The 19,864-nt window shown below is 42.8% G+C and overlaps 1 protein-coding gene across 1 annotated transcript in view; it reads right to left on the bottom strand.

Moving 5' to 3' along the window:
* Positions 1-19,864, bottom strand: part of LOC115081104 (extracellular calcium-sensing receptor-like) — a 72,504-nt gene that overhangs the window by 31,088 nt on the left and 21,552 nt on the right. Inside the window, exons 3-4 of the mRNA XM_029585617.1 lie at positions 19,623-19,859; positions 13,877-14,000 (exon numbers count right to left, since the gene is read on the bottom strand). Coding sequence (XP_029441477.1) covers positions 13,877-14,000; positions 19,623-19,859 — 361 coding nt within the window. The remainder of the gene's footprint in view (positions 1-13,876; positions 14,001-19,622; positions 19,860-19,864) is intronic.

A 19,864-nucleotide genomic window follows, 5' to 3' on the forward strand; every position in this document is an offset into this window, starting at 1 on the left:
CAGGCACTAATCCTCCACCGAATTTACAAACCCCACAAGTAAGAAACCTAGGAGCTATCTTTGATAATAAGCTAAACCTTAAATCATTCATAAATCAAACCACTAAGGACTGTTTCTATAAACTCCAAGTCTTAAAAAGAATAAGACCACTGTTTCACTTTCAAGACTACAGATCAATTCTTCAATCAATAATATTCGCGAAACTAGATTACTGCAACTCCTTACTATTAGGTCTTCCCTCTTCTCACACTAAACCCCTTCAGATGGTTCAAAACACGGCTGCAAGAATATTAACAAACACCCGGAGAAGAGATCACATATCACCAATTCTCAAAGACTTACATTGGCTGCCAATTCACTACAGAATTATTTATAAGTCCATTACCATTATTTACAAAACCATACATCAACACTCTCAGCTCAACCTTCAAATTCCTCTCAAAAAATTTACTTCAAATAGACCAATCAGAGAGTCCTACAAAGAATCCTTACAAATACCACATTCCAAAACTATGCGACACATAACAGCCAGAGACAGGGCTTTCTCCACCGCAGGACCATCACTGTGGAACTCCATCCCACCAGATTTGCGACAGGAACCCTGCCTCCCCACTTTCAGGAAAAGACTCAAAACATGGCTTTTTATGAAAGCATTTCCTGACCTAAACTGAACCTTAATCAGTCTTTGACTAATCACTCTGACTTTACCTTAACACAGAAATTAACTCCACAGCATTAGGGCAATTCGTTATTACCTCAAATGCATTGATATGCATATATGTATCATATGTATCTAGTTAAAAACCCCAGCTTCTTTTCTCTGTTCCAAGTTATTACCACCCTGTTTTATTGTAACTGCAACCCTTAACTTTCACTTGTATATTGTTACTATTACTACTACCTTTTTAATTTTTGTTATTTATTATTGTTATTTATGACCTCTTGTTACCTCTTCACTTGTTAATTGTAAACCGACATGATGCGATACTCATCGCGAATGCCGGTATAGAAAAACTTAAAATAAATAATAAATAAATAAATCAGTTAGTTTCTATCTATCTCTCAGAGCTTTCCCTGGAACCAGGTACTCGCTCCTCGAGGGCCTAATGCATACCAACTCCTGGGCTGCCTCAAGCGACTATTGTGTGAGTGTTACCATCAAGGACTTGTTCCTGAACTCTGCATGTCTTGCCTACTCACTTTCTTAGTTTCCCTACAGCTCAGTCACCTTGGGATCGCTGTTCAGGTACCTGAGGGACTACAGCCCAGCCGGGCGCTTCCAGCTCACTACTGCCACCTCTGGTGGTTTAATATATTGTCTAATAAAAGAACTAGTGTGTGTCTGTCTCCTACTCTAAGCCTGATCAGTGGTCCCTCTCGGGAGCTCCCCGAGGGCGTGGTCACCTACCACTGGTCCAAGGAGCCACCAACTATTCTAAATAATAACAGTTTGCTATCTCCAGCAACTCCGTTAATCACAGATTGCTATCTCTCAGCTTTAACAACAGAGCTCTAATAACAGATTGCTAATTCCCAGCTTTAACAACAGAGCTTTAATAAAAGGATGCTCTGACATGTGTGATACTAGGACCTGGCAAAGAGATGCTTAGGGAGTATGTGCGCATCGGTGTGCATGATTTTGCACATGTTGTTGAGAGGGCTGGGTATCCACCCTGATGATGATGTCACACAAGACTCAAGACTACTTAGCCTGCTTGGACTTGGCTTTCTTGCCTCAACAAGAAGGTCTCCCGGTTCCTTCTCCTTCTGGTTCTAGTCTTCTGTCTTGCTCAAGTTCTTCTGATTAGTTCCTGCCTTCAGCTCCAGCCTGGTTCCATCTTCTCAGCCTTTAGCTTTGCTTCAGTCTTTGCCTGTGGCTCTGCTGCAGTCTTCAGCTTCGCTTCAGCATCACCCTTGTTTCAAGCCATCAGCCTTGCCTCAAGCCATCAGTCTTGTCCTTGCCTTGTTTCAGCTGCAGCCTGGTCTTTGTATAGATTTTTGGACTCAGTCATAGTCTGGTCTGTGCCAATACTTGCTCACCCGCTGCTGGCGAGAGTCTCAGGATTCTACCTATGAGGCTGCGTCACGGCAAGAAGGGCGCACTCATACGTGTTCTTTACAATATTCAGGCCTATATTCAGTGCCTCTTAGCCAGATAAGTTCCAATGTATCTGGCTAAGTAGTTTCTTTTAAATATTCAGCTACTGTCAGTGACCACCACTTAGCTGTATAAATACATGGATGGTAACTTTCAAACCAGCGTGTGAGTGCACATATGCGTGTGAGCGTCAGCCTTCACCCAGGGACATGCCCATTTTATAACATATGCACACATGATATAAAATAGTCTTGCCATATGTACATGTGCACCAAATTTTAAGGGGGGGGGCACACACATGGGTGTGCAAATCCCGGTTACATAAGATCATAACATACGCCATACCTGGTCAGACCAAGTGTCCATCAAGACAGTATCCTGTTTCCAAAAGTGGCCAATCCAAGTCACAATTTCCTGGCTAGTTCCCAAACATTAAAAAGATCACAAGCTACTAATGCTGGTAACAAAGAGTGGCTAATCCCTAATGATTAATAGCAGTTTATGGGATTCTCTTCCAGGAACTTATCCAAACCATTTTAAACCCAGCTACACTAAATGCCTTAACCACTACTGTATACATCAGGGGATTTTAACATGGCATGCGCTGACACCATTGCCAGTTAAACCAGTTTATCCCCAGTTCACCCAATTAAAGGGTAAGTCTTCCAAGTTTAATAGTCTTCACTCTCCCCAGTTAATCCCGACCATTAAAACCCCGCAGATCTGCCTATTATTCTTTATATTATAATTTACCCCTCCTCCATAGCAGAAGTAAAATTACACAGCATGGGACCTGGGTGTGCAAGCAGGCGTGTAAGTATTGACATGCACATCTTTTGGATCTGCCCCGGAGCACACATGCCCCGCCCAGACCACCCCCACCCCTTTGTTTAATCGCAGTGAGATGTGCGCGCAGCCCAAGTTCTGTGTGCATTTCGGAGCTTAGAAGATAATTTCAGCACGCATCGGGCTTTTCAAATTCACTTTTAATGATTTATCCTCCTAAGTGGAGGGAAAAGAATGGGCATCACGGGGAGAGGTGAGTTAGCCAGATAAGTTATCCAGCTAACACTTGTCCCTCCATAGAGGTGTCCTAAAGCTAGCCAGATATATTCAGCTGGGTGGTAGGCTACGTTAGCCAGATAAGTTATCCAGCTAACACTTGTCCCTCCATAGAGGTGTCCTAAAGCTAGCCAGATATATTCAGCTGGGTGGTAGGCTACGTTAGCCAGATAAGTTAGCTGACACCTATCGAAACTTCAATGGGAAATAATTACACTTGAACCTAGCACTCTCCTCCATATCCCCCCGCACACTTGTGAGTCTGCATTCATCCTCTTTCATTTGCTAGCGGATTTTAAAAATGCTACACGCGCCAAAGCCGGGAGATATGTATGTGACTTGGTCTGGCGTGCAACGCGCAGATTAAAAAAACCGCGCAAGTATGCGTGTATCTCCTGGTATGCACACAAATGAAAAAGATCAAGAAAGGGGTGGAGCATGGGCAGGCCGAGTCTTTAATATGAAGTCTGTGAGTAAGTATTTATGTGCTCGAGCACGTGCCGGGGTCCCCTACTGCGTAACTTTACTTCTTCTAGGAATGGCGTATAAGTAAGAAAATAACAAAAACTTAGTGGGGTTGTAAGGCTTGGGGCTAATAGGGTAAAAGTGAGGAAGTTCGCTAGAGGGTTTAGGAAGTCCTTTCCTTTACTGGGGTGAACTGGGAAAGAACTGGGGAGGCAGGTATTTGCGTCAGCGCATGAATGTACTAAAATCCCCCCACTTACGTGATCGAGGGAGCATTTGTGCAAACATGCGCACGTCAATATAAAGTCATGTGCACATGCGTGCGCATATAATAGATTTTGTAACAGGTTCACATACACACACATATGCGCATGTATGTTATAAAATCGCCGTGTCCATGTGCGCAAGCTGGCAAACATGTGCACATGTATGCGGGTCTTAAAATTCACCTCATAGCCTTCCAGGCCCCTTTACTCTACCAGTTGTTGCCTCTGTGTTTTCCAGGTGTAACATACCTCTAGGAACTAGGGCAGAGAAATGTTGAATCATCATTGTGACATGAAAAGACTGACAATAGAGTGCTGTCTCTTTAAGAGCTGAGGGGGGGGGGGGGGGGGAAAGGAGATTCAAAATTGGATTGTATTGAGCGTGTGCGAACAGATCACTGCTCAGCCTGAACAGAGTTCCTGCCCTGCCCTGCTCTGAACTAATAAATATTATCTGTGCTGATTAAGGTTCTCTTTTCTGGAACCCTGCTGTGGACGACTTGGGAGTAGTTGAACTGTGCCCTGTCAGGATTTGAAGCTCTTCTTTCGGATAGAGGCTGCTGTATTGTGGATTTGACAGTTGAAGCAAAGAGCAGTACTGACGCCCTCTTCAGCTCTAAATTCAAATGGACACACAGTAGGGTACAATCTGGGACTTTGCTTGTTCAGAGACTGCTTAAGGTCGGGTGCTATATCACATGCTGATTCTGGTTGAAATACTTAACATGAGTTTATGACAAAGTTGAGTTTTCTCTTGTACTATATACATGTGTTTATATGACAAATGCAGATGCTTAGGAAGTGAACAGATTTATTTCAGTCATTCATTCCAGTAAAGATAAAACTGTTACTCACTAAAGAGCGTGTGGATTCATTTCTGATACTGGGTTGGGAATCAAAGTGCAGGTTTCAGACACAAGGAGTCATAAAGAAAATTGAACTTCAAGGGTTACAACAAATTTTGGCGCATCACCGTGGGGCTGTGTTTTTTTTCTTCTCTCTGTCTGACCTGCTACTGAGCGACCCAGCATCATTAGTGAAGTGAGCACAGTATTCTCTTTGTTTCTTTCTCATACAAAATGGAGTATTGCAAGTACTATGATTGTATTCCTGATAGATCTGTTATTCTGAGTTCTGTAAATCCTGAAATATCTTTAGCAAGTGTAGAAGATGCATTAAGCCCAGCGGGTGTAGTTACAAAATTGAAACGTTTAAGAGCTGAGTCATCTGATCAAGTTTTGTGTGAGTTTGAAGAACCGCTTTCTATAATTATTTTAGAAAGAATGAGCTTAAAAGGGGAACTGGACAGTCAGTGGATAATTTTACCTGTCTTAGATGAGACAGTATCAGAACAGGATGTTGAGTCAATGTCCCCTGAAGCATGCACTGACCCACTAGTGAGTGACATACTTTTAGATATGACAGATCGACTTCAAGAAGAATTAGCATATATAGCTGACAGTCATAAAATCAATATTCAAGATCTGAGAAAAAGAACATCCGCTCTCATGATTGAGAGTTTGGGGTCAGAAGAAAAAGAAACACGAGATATGGATCAATCACCCCAGAATATATTGCAGACTCCAGTTAAAAGCCGAAAAAGAGTCCCCAAGTGCCAGGATGCTATGCTAACCCAACATCCTGTGGTAGTCAATTCTTCTCAATATTCCATTCCACCAATTTCTATTCCTGCGGATGTTTCAAAGGTTATAGTGGAGCATGTGATCAAAACTCCTAAGGAAAAGGGCGCAGAGTTGAATCATACGTACTACAAAATTAAAGTTTTCTCTGGAAATGTCCCTAAACCTAGTAATGAAGGAGACTATGAAACTTGGCATATTCAAATTAAGCAATTACTGCAGGATCCAGATCTCACCACAGGTGCAAAAAAAAAGGAAATTAATTGAAAGTCTCCTTCCTCCAGCTTTAAATATTGTCTCTTACATAGATAAGAGCGCCACAGCAGAGCAGTGTTTAGAGGAACTGGAGAAGGCATATGGCAGTGTAACTAATGGAGAGGAATTATTTTTTCAATTTATTGAAACTTTCCAGAATGGCAAAGAAAAATCTTCAGACTATTTGAGAAGGCTTCAGGTCCTGTTACAGAAAGTCGTGGAGCGGGGAATTTTCTTTGGGCTTGCCCCAGACAGGCAATTACTATAACAGTTTGTACGTGGGTGCTGGGAGGAGACCCTGATTACCCGACTGCAATTGAGGGACTTATTAGAGAGCCAGTCGAAGAAACTGCCACAGTACTCGGAGCTGCTATTTAAAATCAGAACGATTGAGGAAGAAAGAAACATGAAAGAATCTAGGAAGATACGTCAATTGGGAGTTACCCAGATTAAACCTGTAAGCAGGACTTACCTAGCAAATGACATAAGCATTGCTCAACATATGACACCAAAGGCAAGTGAGTTTAAGGTGGGATCTGAGTTGGGAACATTTTCAGGAGAAGAAGATAATGTTTTGCTCGCGCCATTGATCACTCATTGTAGAGCTGCCAATTCAGAAATAGTAAATAGCCCTGCTGCAAACGGCATGATGCGAAGAAACTCTTGGATAGAGAAGATGCCTCAAAAAGGGAGGCATCATCCCAAGATACTTTCATTTTGCTATAACTGTGGAGAGAATGGACACATGATGGGAGAATGCATCAATCCTGTAAATGCTGCTCTAGTCCAACAGAAATTGCGGGAAAAATTTGAAAAAAAAAAATTACCCAGCATTAGGCAGGTTTCAAATACTCCTTTAAACTAAAAAGGTGCTTTTGCGAGGGGCAGACAAAGGCACCAAATGCAATTCAGATAAGTCCCAAAAGAAAAATATCCAGTGATCATACCCCACCATGTCCTCTACCAGATGATGTTTTGAAACGCCTCGTGGGAAAGGTTTGTTCTGCAACCGCTTATTTGGATGGTGTGCAGTGCCCTTGCTTAGTGGACACTGGCTCTCAAGTGACGTGCATAACACAAACCTTCTATGAAGACTATTTATCACATCGGAAGCTATACCCGCTAGAAGACTTACTTTGTGTTACGGGTGCAGGAGGTCAACCTGTTCCTTATCTGGGGTATATTGTAGTTGAAGTACAGTTTCCCAAGGAGGCCTGTGAAAGTGGGAACAAATATTCTGTCCTTGCTCTAGTCTGTCCCGATCAAAAGAACAAACCCCTGCCTTTAATAGTGGGAACGAATATTCTCAGACATCTAATACATGACTGTAAAGAACTGGCTGGCCCAAATTACCTTAAGGAGTTAGCCATGGAGAAAAATTGGGTAACTACATATCAGACCTATGTTTCTCATCAAAGTTCCAATCAAAGAGTTACTAGGCCAATGATGGCTAGATTGACCAGCACCAGACCAATAGTGTTCGAAAGGGATGAAGCGAAGGAAGTGGAATGCATTCTGAGAATGCCCAGACATGGTCAGAGTTTGTCCATATTGCTTGAGGCTTCAGAAAATTATCCTCTACCCGGAGGCTTACTAGTACAACCTCAACTCATCCGAACTGGCAGTAAGTCGCACACAAAGGCTAGGGTGCTATTGAAGAATATATCGGATTGTAGCATCAGTTTGCCTCCTAGAAGGCCATTGGGTGTAGGTGAGCCAGTCGATATAGTGAGGACCATGAACGTTACAGGCTCGACCTATAAGGATGGTGCTAAACTAGAATCTATTGGAGAGGGTAACATGGAGTCTGAGAAGGTGTCGCTAGACTTCGGAGATTCTCCAATATCTGAAGAGTTTAAACAGCATATAGAAAAGAGAATTAATCAAGAGGCAAAAGGAGCATTTTCCTGTCATGACCTTGATATTGGATGTATTCCAGGAATAATGCATAAAATCACCCTGTTGGATCCAATTCCATTTAAAGAGCGCACACGTCATGTATCCCCAGCTGACTTTGAGGATCTCAGGCAGCACCTGAAGGAGCTATTAGCCACAGGAGTGATTGAGGAATCTGATAGCCCTTATGCTTCACCTGTGGTATTGGTTAGAAAGAAGAATGGTACCTTGAGGATGGTTGTTGATTATCGTAAATTGAACAACATAACCAGAAAAGACTCCTATCCGTTGCCTCGAATTGAGGAGACATTCACTCTCCTATCAGGTAGCAAGTGGTTCTCAGTACTAGATCTCAAGAGTGGGTACTATCAGATTGAGGTAGAAGAAATGGATAGGCCTAAAACTGCATTCACCACGCCCTTTGGAAACTGGCAATTTAAGAGAATGGCTCAAGGACTGACAAATGCTCCAGCAAGTTTTCAAAGAATGATAGAGAAAGTAATGACTGATATTAATCTACATGAAGTTGTGGCCTTTTTGGATGATCTTATAATATTCTCGGACACACTGGAAGAGCATGAGGACCGATTGATGAGGGTGTTACAACGACTGTTGAAATGCGGATTGAAGCTCTCTCCATCTAAATGTAAATTCTTTCAGAAGTCAGTGAAATATTTGGGTCATCATATCTCAGAGAAGGGGGTGCTCCCCGATGAAGAGAAAATTTCAGCCATTACTAAGTGGCCACAACCTAAAAACATTAGAGAGAACATAAGAACATAAGAACATAAGAAAATGCCATACTGGGTCAGACCAAGGGTCCATCAAGCCCAGCATCCTGTTTCCAACAGTGGCCAATCCAGGCCACAAGAACCTGGCAAGTACCCAAAAACCAAGTCCATTCCATGTAACCATTGCTAATGGCAGTGGCTATTCTCTAAGTGAACTCAATAGCAGGTAAGAGAGCTGCGATCTTTTCTAGGATTTGCGGGCTATTACTGAAGATTTGTGAATCAATACTCACGCTTGGTGAAGCCGCTCAGTAATCTGTTGGTGGGACTAACAAACAGTCGAAAGGATAGGAAAGAAGCCCGGATTCAAAGTCAGCAGCTATTGGGTACGCGGTGGACCTCAGAATGTCAGAAAGCATTCGAAATTATAAAGGAAAAACTCACGGTTGCCCCTGTGTTGGCTTTCGCAAATTGGAAGCTACCTTATGTATTACACACTGATGCCAGCACTACAGGGCTAGGCGCTGCACTTTACCAAATTCAAGAAGGAAAACTGCGAGTGATTTCATATGCCAGTCGTGGGCTCACTAAAAGTGAACGGAATTACCCTATCCACAAATTGGAATTTTTAGCCCTTAAATGGGCAGTTTGTGAAAAATTTCATGATTATCTATATGGTGCAGAGTTTAAAGTAGTGACAGATAATAACCCTCTGACGTACGTCCTGACGACTGCTAAACTGGATGCCACAGGTCATCGATGGTTAGCATCCCTCTCCCTGTACAACTTTGACATCGGATACAAATCTGGTAAAGCCAATATAGATGCTGACGGGTTGTCTAGGAGACCACATGATCCTGAAGAAGATGATGAAGAATTTTTGAAATATGAGGAGAGGGTTGCCAAGATGCTATCTCCTGTGAAGACAGATCAAGAAGGAATGGACACTCTATCTAAGGTAATATGTAAGGCGGCATTCCAGAAGCATGATGTCTCTATTTTGACACATATTTCAGAAGATTCGGGAGACTACGACACTCCCATTACACCTCATTCTACTTCCAAGTTTGAGTGCAGTCCTGGTGCCTTGGTGGAAATCTTACCTGCAGGAGGAGATGCTGTTCCAGATGATTTTGATGACCCAGACCTGTGGCCTGGACAACCCACCCTACCTGGGTTTACCTTGGGTGACTGGAGAGTGTTCCAGAGGGAAGACCCATGTTTATCCCAAGTCATAATGATGCTGGAGAGAGGTGAGAAATTTGAAGATCGAGACAGGAATCGGGAGCATCCAGAATTGCGATTATTCTTCAGAGAATGGCAAAAACTATGTCTTCAAGAGGGAGTACTTTTCAGAAAAGTGATGAGGAGTGGAGGACCACACCAACAACTTGTGATTCCAAGAAAATATCGTCAGAGAGCTCTGGAGGGGGTACATGATGAAACTGGCCATCTGGGTTGTGAACGGACCTTGGACTTAGCACGTGCACGTTTTTATTGGCCGAGAATGGCACATGGGGTAGAGCAATGGGTGAAGACATGCGAAAGATGTGTGCGGAGAAAAGCTAGGGCAGAAAAAGCAGCCCCCTTGGTAAATATAAAAGCTTACGCCCCCATGGAGCTAGTTTGCATTGACTTCCTCACCTTAGAGCCTGACGACAAGGATACACGAAATGTTTTGGTAGTCACGGATCACTTTACTAAGTATGCTCAGGCATATCCCAGTAGAGATCAGACCGCAAGAACTGTTGCTGTTACCCTGTGGGAGAATTTCATCTGCCACTATGGATTTCCAAAACGAATCCATAGTGACCAAGGAGCCAATTTTGAATCTGAACTCATTTCAGAGCTATGCAGAATAGCAGGCACTAAATCCAGAACCACTCCATATCACCCTCGAGGAAATCCCGTAGAACGCTTCAATAGAACCTTACTAGAAATGTTGGGTACATTAGAGGAAAAGCGTAAGGAACATTGGAGAAAATATGTTCGGCCACTAGTACATGCCTATAATTGTACTCGGAATGACAGTACTGGAATTTCTCCGTTTTTTCTCATGTTTGGAAGAGAACCTCGACTTCCAATAGACTTATGCTTCGGCATCAGTCCAGTGGGTCATAACGCTAAAACTCATCACCAATATGTTCGAGAGTTACGTCAGAGGCTGAAGTATGCATACGAGCTGGCTACTCAGGAAGCTGAGAAACATCAACTAGCCAACAAACGCAGATGGGATGCGAAAGTAATGCCATCCTCAGTGGAAGAGGGTGATAGAGTATTGGTCAAGAATGTGAAGTTGAGGGGCAAGCACAAATTGGCTGATCGGTGGGAGTCTTCAGTGTATATTGTGGTAAAACAAATTGAAGGTATACCAGTCTATGTGGTGAAGCCAGAAACAGGGGATGGACCCGAAAGGACGCTACACAGGGATCTACTGCGCCCCTGTGGATTTATTTCTGGAAGAGAAGAGGCTGATATTCACTGTGAACCATTCAATAGTACCAAGCAATTGATGAAAAAGCAGAAGGAGGACGCTGAGGATAGTATGGATGGCTCTATCATGGAGAGCGGAAGTTCAGATCCAGCTGAACTGGAAGAGAGTCCAATTACTGGTGAAATTCAGTCAAATGGAACATTAAATCCTAATGCGGAGGAGTTTAATCCAGAGTCATGGGAAGAGGATCCTGTGGAAGTTAGTATACCAGTAAATCATAACAATTCGTGCGATTTGAACAGCTCAGTCAATGAAGAACAACGTGCATCCTCCTCGGGGAAGAAGAAAACTCTTGATGAATCAATGACCAAAATAGGACTTCTACCGTTACCTCAAAGATCGCAGAGACCAAGGAGACTGCCTAGTAGATTCGATGAGTTTGAAGTGCAATTGCCCAAGGGGTTGCACACCCACAACATATTGAGACAGTCATATTCAAGGAATCCATTAGAGGCGTGTATATCCATGCAGCAACTAAGTAGTATGATGCAAGAGATATTGAGCAAACAAACAGAGTTAATATATAAGCTGTGGACATAAATACCTGCCGGGGACGTCAGGTTTTAGGAGGGGACCATGTAACATACCTCTAGGAACTAGGGCAGAGAAATGTTGAATCATCATTGTGACATGAAAAGACTGACAATAGAGTGCTGTCTCTTTAAGAGCTGGGGGGGGGGAAAGGAGATTCAAAATTGGATTGTATTGAGCATGTGCGAACAGATCACTGCTCAGCCTGAACAGAGTTCCTGCCCTGCTCTGAACTAATAAATATTATCTGTGCTGATTAAGGTGAGCAGCCCTCTATAATTGTATTCATGTGTAATGTATTTATGTTAGTTAACATTGTTTTGAGATGTATTGAAGTTGTTTTTTTACTTTACCTAAAGAGATTTATAAAAATTGGATTGTATTGAGCGTGTGCGAACAGATCACTGCTCAGCCTGAACAGAGTTCCTGCCCTGCTCTGAACTAATAAATATTATCTGTGCTGATTAAGGTTCTCTTTTCTGGAACCCTGCTGTGGACGACTTGGGAGTAGTTGAACTGTGCCCTGTTAGGATTTGAAGCTCTTCTTTCGGATAGAGGCTGCTGTATTGTGGATTTGACAGTTGAAGCAAAGAGCAGTACTGATGCCCTCTTCAGCTCTAAATTCAAATGGACACACAGTAGGATACAATCTGGGACTTTGCTTGTTCAGAGACTGCTTAAGGTCGGGTGCTATATCACATGCTGATTCTGGTTGAAATACTTAACATGAGTTTATGACAAAGTTGAGTTTTCTCTTGTACTATATACATGTGTTTATATGACAAATGCAGATGCTTAGGAAGTGAACAGATTTATTTCAGTCATTCATTCCAGTAAAGATAAAACTGTTACTCACTAAAGAGCGTGTGGATTCATTTCTGATACTGGGTTGGGAATCAAAGTGCAGGTTTCAGACACAAGGAGTCATAAAGAAAATTGAACTTCAAGGGTTACACAGGGATGTGCAGCTTTGCATAGTATGCGTGACAGATGATGAACAGCGCTCCCTGGTGGCTTCTAGTGTATCCTTGCACACTGTTCAGACCCCTCCTCCTCCACCAGACAGACTTTACCATGCATATTATAGATATAGAATGTTTGTTATCTTCCAGGACCACATAGGTCTCCTCTGAGATCATATCATAAATACATACAATACAATAAGAACATAAGAACATGCCATACTGGGTCAGACCAAGGGTCCCTCAAACCCAGCATCCTGTTTCCAACAGTGGCCAATCCAGGCCATAAGTATCAGGCAAGTACCCCAAAACTAAGTCTATTCCATGCTACTGTTGCTAGTAATAGCAGTGGCTATTTTCTAAGTCAACTCAATTAATAGCAGGTAATGGACTTCTCCTCCAAGAACTTATCCAATCCTTTTTTAAACACAGCTATACTAACTGCACTAACCACATCCTCTGGCAACAAATTCCAGAGTTTAATTGTGCGTTGAGTGAAAAAGAACTTTCTCCGATTAGTTTTAAATGTGCCACACACTAACTTCATGGAGTGCCCCCTAGTCTTTCTATTATCCGAAAGAGTAAATAACCAATTCACATCTACCCATTCTAGACCTCTCATGATTTTAAACACCTCTATCATATCCCCCCTCAGCCATCTCTTCTCCAAGCTGAAAAGTCCTAACCTCTTTAGTCTTTTCTCATAGGGGAGCTGTTCCATTCCCCTTATCATTTTGGTAGCCCTTCGCTGTACCTTCTCCATCGCAATTATATCTTTTTTGAGATTCGGCGACCAGAATTGTACACAGTATTCAAGGTGCGGTCTCACCATGGAGCGATTCAGAGGCATTATGACATTTTCTGTTTTATTCACCATTCCCTTTCTAATAATTACCAACATTCTGTTTGCTTTTTGACTGCCGCAGCACACTGAACCGATAATTTCAATGTGTTATCCACTATGACGCCTAGATCTCTTTCTTGGGTTGTTGCGCCTAATATGGAACCTAACATTGTGTAATTTGAGCATGGGTTATTTTTCCCTGTATGCATCACCTTGCATTTATCCACATTAAATTTCATCTGCCATTTTGATGCCCAATTTTTCAGTCTCACAAGGTCTTCCTGCAATATATCACAATCTGCTTGTGATTAAACTACTCTGAGCAATTTTGTATCATCTGCAAATTTGATTATCTCACTCGTATTTCTTTCCAGATCATTTACAAATATATTGAAAAGTAAGGGTCCCAATTCTTGAAAAGTAATGGTCCCAATTCTTGCTGGGAAATGTAATTTTTAAGATTGCAATATATATGTTGGGAGATGTCTGCCTTTTAGCACCTGCTCAGAATTGAAAATTCCAGTAAAGTGTTTGCCCATTGACCTGATCTAGATGGAACCACCATACCCTCTAATACCAATCCTCCATCCTACAAGAAGTGCTCATTACAGGGTGGAATTCATAGCACTCACCGGTTTGGTTACTAAACTCATATTTAGAGCAGGGGATGCAGTCAAAGCAACAGGCAGGTTGCCCATTCAGAATGGCCTTCCGGAACCCAGGACCACAGCTCTCACTGCAGGTAGAGACGGGAGTCTTAATGGAGAGAAGTGTGAAGGGGAACAGAGCAAATTTATCTATTAATAATGAACCAAGGGACTCTCTTTTTCAGACAAAAAATTATATTATTTATTTATTTAATATTATTTATATCCCGTCAATTGTGAAACAATTGTACTAGGTGGGTTACAATATCTTAAAATCAAACAATCTTAAAATACAGCAGATAATAACTGTTGTGATCTTATCTTGGAATGACGGTATATAAAACACCTAAACAAACAAGCAAACAAATAAACAAATAATTAATTAAAATATATAATACATAAAAATCTACAACAAACCTTTTATCATGCTAGCCATCAATGAGAACCATTAATTCCAGGTTAAAAATGTGCTTAAATAAATGAGATTTTAAATATTTTCTAAAAAGACAAAATCTGTCAATTGTACGCAATTTCTCTGGCAAGGAGTTCCATAGCTTAGGCCCCATCACAGAAAAACTTCTAGATCTTGACATATTTAATCTTACTTCCTTTGCTGATGGGATTACCAGCAGCTTCCTATCACTGGATTGCAACGAACGAGCAGGAATGTAGTATTTCAAAAGATTTGCTAAATAAGATGGTCCTTCAAATTTCAATGCTTTAAAAACTAAAATCAACATCTTGAAATCGATACGATATTTCATTGGCAACCAATGCAGGTCTTGGAGGTGTGGAGAAATATGCTCCCACTGTCGGCAATTTACTATTGGAGAGAGTGGAATACAAGCTTTAGCATAAATAAATAAATAAATAAATACTAGACATGTTGCGGAATTTTGTAGGACCTGAAGTGCCCTCAGAGAAGCTGCTGGCAGTCTCACAAACAAAGAATTGCATTTATCCTACTATTGTTAGTGCAAATGCTTGAACACTGAGAAAATCGTGCTTACAAGAACAAACTTAAGGTGTCGTAATAATCTAAGCTTGGAGTATCCTCATTTTAAAACTTGTTGAAAATCATTCTGAAAAGTAGGGATGTGAATCATTTTTGAACGATTAAAATTATCGTCAGATAATTTTAAAATCGTCCAAAATCGTTAGAGTGCACGATACAATACAAATGCCCACGATTTATCGTCAGGGGCATTTGTATTGTATCGTTAAATAGGGGGTGGGAAAACCGGCACACCAAAAAAACCCTAACACCTACCCCGAACTTTTAAAACAAACCCCCACCTCCCGAACCCCCCCAAAATGTTTTAAATGACCTGGGGTCCCGGCGCGATGATCCCGGAGCGATGTCCCGCTCTCTGCCCACGGCTGCTGTGAAGAGAAATGGCGCCGGTGGCCCTTTGCCCTTATCATGTGACAGGGCAAAGGTAGCGCCGACGCCATTTTGATTCCTAGCTCCCGACGTCACGCGTCCAGGAGATCGCTCCCGGACCCCCGCTGGACCCCCAGGGACTTTTGGCCAGCTTGGGGGGGCCTCCTGACCCCTACAAAACTTGCCAAAAGTCCAGCGGGGGTCCGGGAACGACCTCCTAAACTCGAATCGTTTTGCCGTACAGCAAAATGGCGCCGACCGTACGGCATGGTCGGCGCCATTTTGCTGTACGGCAAAACGATTCGAGTTTAGGAGGTCGTTCCCGGACCCCCGCTGGACTTTTGGCAAGTCTTGTGGGGGTCAGGAGGCCCCCCCAAGCTGGCGAAAAGTCCCAGGGGGTCCAGCGGGGGTCCGGGAGCGATCTCCTACACTCCTGACGTCGGGGGACAAAAAAACAAAATGGCGCCGGTGCTACCTTTGCCCTGCTGTCATATGACAGGGCAAAGGTAGCGCCGGCGCCATTTCTACAACGCACCGGAGATCCGAGAGTAAAAGATCACACCGGTACCCTCCCTCTGGACCCCAGGTAATTTAAGGCATTTTGGGGGGGTTCGGGAGGGTGGGGGATTTATTTTAAAGGGTCGGGGTGGGTTTTAGGGATGTTTTAGTGTGCTGGTTTTCCCGCCCTACCCCGATTTACGATTTACACGATATTTTAAAAAACAAAACCGCGAAGATAAGATTCCCTCCCCCCCCCAGCCGAAATCGATCGTTAGGACGATCGATCACACGATTCACATCTCTACTGAAAAGAAAGTTTAGCATCAAATATACATCCTAAATTCCGTACTGAATCTTTAAATAGAATTGTTTCACCAAATATTCCAAGCCCATGTAAGTTATTTTTAACTAGGAAGAATGGTGCATAAGAAATGAATGAGATGAAAAAAATGAATGGGAAATTTAAAAGACAGGAAGAATGGTTTGAAAATAAACATGGATGCTAAAAAGTGTGAAATCATTCATTTGATGCAGAAATCTTCACAAGCTACATATCACTGTCTCTTTGCATGACACACAAAGCGACACCAGAACCTTTCTGACACAGCTTTCCTGCCTGAATTCCAGCTCTGTGTAGCTCCCTACGTCCATCTTGGGAGTCTGTCCATGATCCTGGTGAGTGACTCTGTTCTGCTGTCACCAGGAGCACCCTCCCTCCCCATCCTGGTGGGACTAGAGGACCCACCCACTTTGCCACATCATCACCTGGGCTCTGAGATAAGGGTGGAGAGCGACACCGGAGGTGCCACATGCTGGGGTATTGTATGCTGAAGGAGCATGACAAAGCAGCGCACCCCTTCATACGCCCCTTCGCGTGCACTTTGTGAGCCCTATGTGATCCTTATTGATTTGCAGATATCTATGTTTAATGGTTTTTCATTTCATCATGGTGTCAGAAAACATCAAAGTTATTAGTAGAAATGGAAGGTACAAACAGCTCTCCGCATAATTTAAGTCAAGATTTTTACATGCAAAGAGGTTTTGACACCTATTACTCCTATGCAGCATACCTATTTACTGTAATTGATAATTCTGATAAACGCTCAGTTTTTGACTAAAAAAGTTATTTTAATTAACGATATTCTAAAAGATCAGAAGCTTTCTTGTGTATGTCTTACCAAAATATGGTTTAGAGGTTCAGATAATGTACTTATCAATCAGATTTTGACCCCTGATTATTCTTGTTTATCCCTATCTATACTTGGAAGAAGAGGTGGAGGATTAATAATTACATATCATAATGATTTGAATTTTAGAATTATTGCTGTGTCGATTGTCTGTCCTTTTGAGGTGTTGTTGATCATATCTAATAGGCGGGTCTATCCTGTACCGAGCGGTAGGAAGAGCTGCGTTAGTGCCTGCGGCACCCGCGGTTGCCGCACGCACAGTGCAGCACACCTACCGCTCGATCCTGAACATTAATTTTATGTAAATGTAAACCGCGTCCGTGAAGCCTTAGGCCCGCGCAACCCATTTTACTGGATAGAGCGCCTATACAGTATCCTGGGTGCGCGGGCCTAACGCTTCACGCCACGCTGGTATCTGTCATTTCAAATGTCATTTGAAATGACAGATACCAGGAAGTCGGGACTCCCAGTCCCCCCTCCCCTCCTCCCGAAGCAGGGCGCAAAAAGCAGCCTTGCTCCGGGAGGAGGGGAGAAGGGACACTGACAGCGGCGAAGCAAAAAAAAAAAAAGCGAAAAAACCAAAAGCTAAAAGTAAGTCGCTTTTGGACGCCTGCACAACTTACTTTTTTTTGCAGCCATCAGCAGGAACACATGGCGATCGTGGCTCCGGTAGCTCCTCCCGACGAAGATGGCCGCCTGCACGGGGGAAAGCGTGCAATTGGCCGCTCAAGACGTGGCGTCACATCCCGTGACGCCAAACGTCGTGACGCCACGTCTTCAGCGGCCAATTGCACGCTTTCCCCCGTGCAGGCGGCCATCTTCGTCGGGAGGAGCTACCGGAGCCACGATCGCCATGTGTTCCTGCTGATGGCTGCAAAAAAAAGTAAGTTGTGCAGGCGTCCAAAAGCGACTTACTTTTGGGATCTGTCAAGATCCCAAAAGTAAGTCGCTTTTGGAAAAAAACCAAAATTTTGAAAAAAAACCAAAATAGCTTTTGGTTTTTTTTCGCTTCGCCATTGTCAGTGTCTATTCTCCCCTCCTCCCGGAGCAAGGCTGAAAAAGCAGCTCCGGGAGGAGGGAAGAACTGACAGCGGCGAAGCAACTTACTTTTTGCAGCCCCCTCCGGACATCGGAGGGGGGGCTGCAACGTTTTTTTCGCTTTTTTTTTTTTTTTGCTTCGGGAGGAGGGGAGAGGACTGGGGCTGCCACGGAGACCGGCACCCACGATCGCAGCCGGGGCAGGTGAGCGGGGGCTGGGGGAAAGCTTGCCACCTACCCTCACCCCTGCCTCTACCGCAGGGTCAGGGTAGGCGGTAAGTTTGCAGGTTAAACGCACGACAAAACAGCAGGGAAAGATAGCGATAGTCGGGGCACGGGTTACGGGATGCTAGGGAATAGCTAATTCGCTCGTTTGCATGCAATATACATGCCGCGTGCGGAAGGGGTTGGCCGGGGATTTTAGGACGCGGTAGGAGTAGGTTATAGTGGATTCGGGATCGCAGGAAGGGATAACGCGGCCGGAAAGTGAGTAAAACACGGCTTAGGAGCAGGGTAAACGCGGCCGCACTTTACAGGATAGACCTGAGGGTAAATATCTGTTTAGTTTATTGCCTTCCAGGGTTGCTTCAGCATAATACATCACTGTTAATTTAATTGCTTTCTGATCTGAAACTTGACTTATCCTCAACTATCGTTATGGGGTGACTTTAATCTTCATGGGGATATTGTTCTGTTGCCTCCTGCCTGTGAGATTCTCCTAACTACTCTGCTGGGAACATTTACGACAGAAAGATTTTTAAAAAGAGTTTGAAAACATGGCTTTTTAATCTAACTTTTAAGGATAGTATAATTAAATACTGATTGTTACAATCAAGATGGTGGGATAACATCAAACAGGCAAAGATTACATTTACCAGAATGGTCAAGATAGCTTTTCTTGCAGTTTATATTTTATTGTGTTATGTATATTATTGTAGTGCATATTTTTTTGATTTTATGGTGTGTTGTACTTAACAGTGGCTTTTATTTTTTAATGTTTTTTTATTTCATAATTGTATTATATAGAAGTTATGTTATATTATGAATGTATTATTGTAAATTGCCATGATCCTTGAAATGGCAGTCAATAAATATTTAAATAAATAAATAAATAGAACAGTACAGGCCATGCACCATTTTTTGGGCATTTTATTGATCCTTCCTTGAATTGTCTCCAGCTTTTGTTGGTGTAGTTTCCAAAATTCATCCAGTACTCAACATGGGATTACACCAGAGATCTGTACAGTACAGAGGTATAATTACTTCACTTCTTCCAGTAGTAATACCTCTCTTTAGTTACCAAAGTATACTATTAACATGTTGACTACTACTAACTTTTAATATGTCTTTTCATAGAAGCCTTCCCAAAATAAAGACTGGCAAACTCCTGGAATATGGAGTGGTGACTATTTATGAGCTGAAGATCCCAGACACCTTTTAATTAATGAAAAATAAATCAGAGTGGGATTCAAAGCAATGCAAACCTGAATTTGATTGAACAAGTCCATCCAAGTCAAATACTCAATTGGATTTCAATCAGATTAAAGAAGGTTCCTCCCATCATTACCTCTGAGCATCCTATCAATCTGTTTTCTGTGAAGATAGAGAAGTGTAACCTAACCTGTGTATAGTCGTCATGCCACACAATCGCACTGGTGTTGATCTTGATGTCCTGGCCACTGGCTGCTCTACAATCATAGTAGCCAATGTTTACATAGGTGAAGGTCCTTAAGGAGTCACTTGAAGACAGGTGCCAGTTCAGAATGTCATAGGAAGCTGGCAGGTTGCCTTTTTGGTCAAAGAAAATCTCCCGGCCCATGTTGTCCTGGAAACGCACCTTCCATATGTAATGCAGAAGCTGTA

This window comes from Rhinatrema bivittatum, chromosome 19, assembly GCF_901001135.1.
Source record: "Rhinatrema bivittatum chromosome 19, aRhiBiv1.1, whole genome shotgun sequence".
Lineage (NCBI taxonomy): Eukaryota > Metazoa > Chordata > Amphibia > Gymnophiona > Rhinatrematidae > Rhinatrema > Rhinatrema bivittatum.